Source organism: Pinus tabuliformis, chromosome 2_1, assembly GCF_031772625.1.
Source record: "Pinus tabuliformis cultivar Carrire ecotype Pingquan chromosome 2_1, CPIR1, whole genome shotgun sequence".
Lineage (NCBI taxonomy): Eukaryota > Viridiplantae > Streptophyta > Pinopsida > Pinales > Pinaceae > Pinus > Pinus tabuliformis.
Window position 1 is genome coordinate 402,716,689 of NC_142299.1, and position 5,954 is coordinate 402,722,642.

General features: G+C 36.6%; 1 protein-coding gene across 1 annotated transcript; it reads left to right on the forward strand.

Moving 5' to 3' along the window:
* The first annotated feature begins 1,058 nt into the window (after positions 1 to 1,058).
* Positions 1,059 to 1,586, forward strand: LOC149200577 (pectinesterase inhibitor 3-like). The gene has a single exon (XM_089400989.1). The coding sequence runs from the start codon at positions 1,059 to 1,061 to the stop codon at positions 1,584 to 1,586; it is 528 nt and encodes a 175-aa protein (XP_089257115.1).
* The last annotated feature ends 4,368 nt before the right edge of the window (positions 1,587 to 5,954 follow it).

The following is a 5,954-nucleotide window of genomic DNA, read 5'->3' on the forward strand; positions in this document are numbered from 1 at the left end:
CTTCCTTTTAAAAGGACTTTCATCATATCCTTCATATAGCACGATTAATGAAATATCTTATCCCACATGTCTTCTATAAGGACTTTCGTCGTATCCTTCATATAGCACGATTAATGAAATATCTTATCCCACATGTCTTCTATAAAAGAGCGATATAACTTTTATATTATGAAATATCTTATCCCACATGTGTTCTATAAAAGAGCCATATATCAAAGCACATGCGTTCTATAAAAGATCCATATATCCTTGATATAGCACCTACGAGATTTGTTACTTTTATTAGGCCGATAAGCCTTCCTTTTAAAAGGACTTTCGCCGTATCATTCATTTATTAGGCCGATAAGCCTTCCTTTTAAAAGCACTTTCGCCGTATCATTCATATAGCACGATTAATGAAATATCTTATCCCACATGTCTTCTATAAAAGAGCCATATAACTTTTATATTATGAAATATCTTATCCCACATGTGTTCTATAAAAGAGCCATATATCAAGGCACATGCGTTCTATAAAAGATCCATATATCCTTGCTATAGCACCTGTGAGATTGATGAAATATCTTATCCCATATATCAAACCACATGTGTTCTATAAAAAATTTATATATCCTTGATATAGCACCTACCAGATTTGTTACCTTTATTAGGCCGATAGGCTTTCTTTTAAAAGGATTTTCGTCGTTCTTTTGATTTTCTCAGTTTCTATGCGCCGAGCTTCAAGGAGAGTTCGTGGAGTTTAGGCACAGTGCTCGGACATTGTCAGTCAGTTAGACAACATGGATTTTGCCGATTCTGTTAGGTTCGTTAAATACCGAGAACATGGAGAGTCCCCCGATTTAAGGAGCTGGAAGCAGATTCGGGAAAACAAAAACATGAACAAATTGGCCCATAGTTGATTAACAATTTCGAAAAGAGTCCGGCTCCTCTATTTATTGCAAAGCAAAAGGCATGAATAACTGCTAGAGCCTTGCAATTCTATACGGTCGCTACATTCACAATTGGTTACTTGCCCATCTAATTCTTACCTTGTTACCCTGTTCTTCAGCAGAATTGCCATGGGTTCATTGGCTATAATTTTTTTTGGTATCCGGATTTCCGCGAGTCTGGTTTCAGTAGCAACGAAGGCCCTGAATCCCCCACAGAGAGACACCAAAACCGCCCAATTTATCAAAACCTCGTGCGATCTGACTCAGTATCCCGCGCTCTACGTCTCATCGCTTTCTTCCTTCCCGGGTTCTCTGAAGCCCACATTGACGGACATGGCGGAGGCGACCGCGAATGTGAATATTGGTCATGTCCTTAATGCTACCATCTGGATCTCTAGCCAGAAAGGCAGAAGCCCTAACTTGAGTGAACCAGAAAAAGCAGCGCTCGAGAATTGTATTCAGAATTTCAATGACATCAAAGACGAGCTTCGCGAATCTCTGGCGGCTCTAAAGCACCTGAGGTGGAACACCTTCGACGCTGAGATGGACGACGTGTTGAGTGGGATGAACCAAGCTTTCACCAACGAGGACTCCTGCTGCAGCGGCTTTAAGGGTGTGGATGGGCAGGTTAAGCTCCAGGTCACGGACCGCGTGTAGAACGTGCATGTATTTATCGCTAGCTAATAACCTCGCTCTCTTTAGCGCAGTGGCTGCCACTGAAGCTGATGGAAATGCGATTGAAGTGTGAGTACAACATAGGTTACTAGTCTTTCAGAATCATTCATTCCACTACTTGATATTTATTATTATAATTTGGTTATAGTTTTTGCCTTCTATTCTTCTCGTAGTGTTCCAAATTTTAGGGTTTTGGATTAATTCTGCTGGGTTATGAAAAAACAGACGTCCGTTATGCTGTGAGAAATTCTTGTGACTGCGACTGGTTAATTGCAGTCGGTATTATTTTATTTTAAGTTTTACGTTTGATTTGATTTGAGTAAGAGAAAATGACCTACAAATCTGTAGGTGCTCGTCGGATTTTAGCCCGGCCTTAGCCTCTTCATAGAGCTGTTTTCTTATTAGTCCCTGGGAATATAGGGATCACCTTGTACTGAAAAGGCCAGTTGACTTTCTAATCTTTCTAATTCCAGAATTTGTGGGTTATCCAGCTGGTTATGGCTATACGCATGGAGTCCAGGCGAGTTGAGGTTCCCCTCAATTGCTGTTGACTGAATCTACGGAACAAGTCAACCGTCCTGGCTCCTCAAATAAATCTCAATATCAAAAACAGTAACAGGATTAGGGGAGAGCGTTTTATATAATTAGATTTGTTGTGTCTTTCCAATAGCTATTAAATTTCGGATTTATACTTTAGGTTTTATACTTTAGGCAGCTCCTCTAGGTTATGATATAGATATTTACTATCAGTTTATGTTCATTTTGATTTATATTTAATTTCTAAATTAAAATATTTTTCCTATTTTACTTTGTGTTAAACTCTTTTTATATATATTTTAAACAACAAAAATTAAAATTTTGAAAAAAATAAAAAATAAACTTACCCAAAACTATAAAATATGTGTCATACAAATAACTTAATTGGAGAAGAGTATATTGTGAATACGGAATACTCAACGCTCGTGCTTTGTGAAAATAATGGAGAAAAGGAATTACTAATTTGACTAATCAAGTGGCTATTGAAGAATGACGAGAAGCTTCAACTGCTCATACTTACTTTAAAATAAAATAAAAAATACATGCGTATCTTTTCACCATGGATGGTCTTGTAATATTATATATATAAATATTTATTTTTTAACTCGATTCTTATTATTCATTACATTGCATTGCAGTTCCGTTCATTGTCAGTGGATTTGAAGACGCTGCAACCCGCAGGGGGGACATCGAGGCTTCAAAACTTTTCGGGATTGGATCAGAGATCGACTACAGGGCTGACACATTCAAGGTGCTCGTGATTCGTGAGAAAAATCATGAAAAGAGTATTTTTGGTTTCAACGGTGATGTTGTATTGCAGTCTCGTTCATTGTCAATTGATTTGAAGAAGCTGCAACCTGCAAGAGGGGGGTGTCGAGGCTTCAAAACTTTTCAGGATTCGATCAGAGATTAACTACAGGGCTGACACATTCAAGGTGCTCGTGATTCGTGAGCAAAATCATGAGAAGAGTATTTTTGGTTTCAACGGTGATGTTGTATTGCAGTCCCGTTCATTGTCAATGGATTTGAAGAAGCTGCAACCTGCAGGAGGGGGGCGTCGAGGCTTAAAAACGTTTCGAGATTCGATCAAAGATCGACTACAGGGCTGACACATTTGAGGTGCTCGTGATTCGTGAGAAAAATCATGAGAAGAGTATTTTTGGTTTCAATGATGATGTTGTAATGTACTCTATACATATCTCTAACTTTGATATATCTATGAGCTTATAATATGTTACAATGTTATTTTTTTATCCTTTTCACCTAAACGTGTATTTACATTAAGAATGTTTTGGATTTATTAACATAGTGAATCATAAGTTTCCATAAATTAAATATGAAAATTTGTGTGGACAACTTTCTTTCTTCTTGGTAGAGTATTTGGATTTTGCTCCCTAAGTATTCAATCTGGTTGGGTAAAGAAGCATTGTCAAATGGTAGGGGATAGTCATGGTGGTTATTGCCTTGGTCACTAGAAAGCTTCGTAGATGCTTGGCCACCTATAGAGGTTTCTTAATTTTGGGTAATTAACTTACTCTAAAATGAAATAAGACATTCAATGTGTTTCGTGTAATATAGATATAAACAAAACATCTAAAGAAAAGTAATTGCACAATGATCCAGTCCAAGAAAACAAGGTTTTCCGCAAACCAATTAAGCCTTTCAACCTTTTCGGCTTATTTTCTTATATCAAAAATTTGTGCAAGGTTTCAACCAATTAACATTTCATTGAGTATATATCTACAAATCAAGGATTTTGGGATCAAATCCCACAAAGCAATTTATACTTGCTCTTCAAATTCCTTCAAGCTTTTGAATGTAAAACCAATGAATTATCAATATAATTTTACAATAATAAAAAACAATTAGAAGGCCTTTAGCCAGCTCAACTTGCTCATCTGTTAGGTTTGAACCAACATCTCTTCTAGAGAAATTCAACAATTCTAATTTAATAATCCTATCGGCCTCTCTTTGTACCTTTTGGGACAATTGCTAGTATACTAGCAATTGTTCCAAAAGGTACAAAGAGAGGTCGATAAGATTATAAAAGAGCCATGTTTTATAAAAGAGCCATATATCAAACCACATGCATTCTATAAAAGATCTATATATCCTTGATATAGCACCTACGAGATTTGTTACATTTATATACTAGCAATTGTTCCAAAAGGTACAAAGAGAGGCCGATAAGATTATTGAATTGGAATTGTTAAATTTTTCTAGAAGAGTTAAGGTGATTAATAACAAATAAAATCATCTAAAATAAAGTGATTAATAACAAATAAAATAACCGTATGGTCTAATGGCAAGCGAACGATTAGCTAAGTCGTTCGTGCAGCTATGCAAGTCACGAGTTCAAACCCCAAGATTACCTGGGGGACGTGCAAACGGGCTGTAACGGCCCTCCTAGAGGTTATAGAGGTAGCCGATGGGATTCGACCCCATGTAACGCAAGTACGATACCACCGCCGTTATCGATTCCTCTATTAAAAAAAAAAAAACAAACAAACAAACTTTATTAATTTTTCTAAAAAAATTGATTAATAACAAATAAAATAACCTTATTAATCACCAAACTAATCTAACTTCATTCCTATGGGTCCATCTCATTCCCAAATATTCCAAAACATTTATAAAAATAGAAATTCGAATTAAATTCAACTGGAATGATTATTTCTTTACATTTAAATACACTGCTCCCGAATTCATAAATATGGTACTCATAATTAAAGGCATGTCATAAGGAGCCCCATATCTCATCTCATAACTCTCTCTGCGATACGATTCATGACTACACGGTAAACCGTTGGACACTTTTCTTGAAACTCAAAATGGTTAAAATATTTAGACTTAATAGTCGAAAATCTAGGCTTGTCCAGAAAAAAGTCATGAAAATCGAATGCTTAGGCTCCTCCAGAGCCAAATCGCGGAATCCTGCACAGTCCATGTGTCATGAATATGATTGTAGAAATCGACCGTTGCTGCCATTTTTTGGGAAAACAAGCTCCAACACATATTGCTTTTTAGATAACATCGTAAATATTCAAGTCCTCCACAGAAGCAAGCCTCTCCATGTGAAATTTGAGCAAAATTGGATAAAGATCAAATAACTATTCAAGCTCCAGAGCTGCGAATCGCAATGAATTATTATGTGAGCAAAACTAAATTGTAATTAAAGTAGTTATGGATATGACTAGGTCCAGGCGCCACGTTTCTAAGGTTGTGTTTGAATATGGAGAGGACTTTGATAGTCACTTTTTGGAGAAGAAGCCTAGAATTACTACACTTAGATTGCTGTGCATTTCTGTTGTGTGCTTTCTTGTGTTACTGGCTCTCTTTTCTTTGAGCTACAGTGCCTTTTCACAGGATTCAATGAGTGGAGAGAATCCAATCTCACAGTTGCAACAAAATCCAGCTCACATTGGTGAGGAAAAGGACATTGCTGGAAGTCGTAATGAAGAAAACAGGGTGTTAGAAGATCAAACAAATTACCAGGTGCCAGATGTGGACAGGGATACAAATGGAAGAGCTTTGGACCTGGAGAACCAAAGTAGCTCATCAATGAACCAAGGTAATCATTTTAGATTTTTGACCTCTGTGCACTACTTATGTTTGGGGATCATGCACATGAGTCATAAATTAAATTCAAAACAAAGAAAAACACAACAAAAATAAAACACTATAAAATCCAAAATGCATGGCCATGCAACAAAGAAAATAAACTTGAACAAAAAATAAGGCAAGCCAATGCAATGCAGAGTATTGAAGAAAATGATGAGATGAAAGTGAGAACATGCTCTATGAGATGCTTAA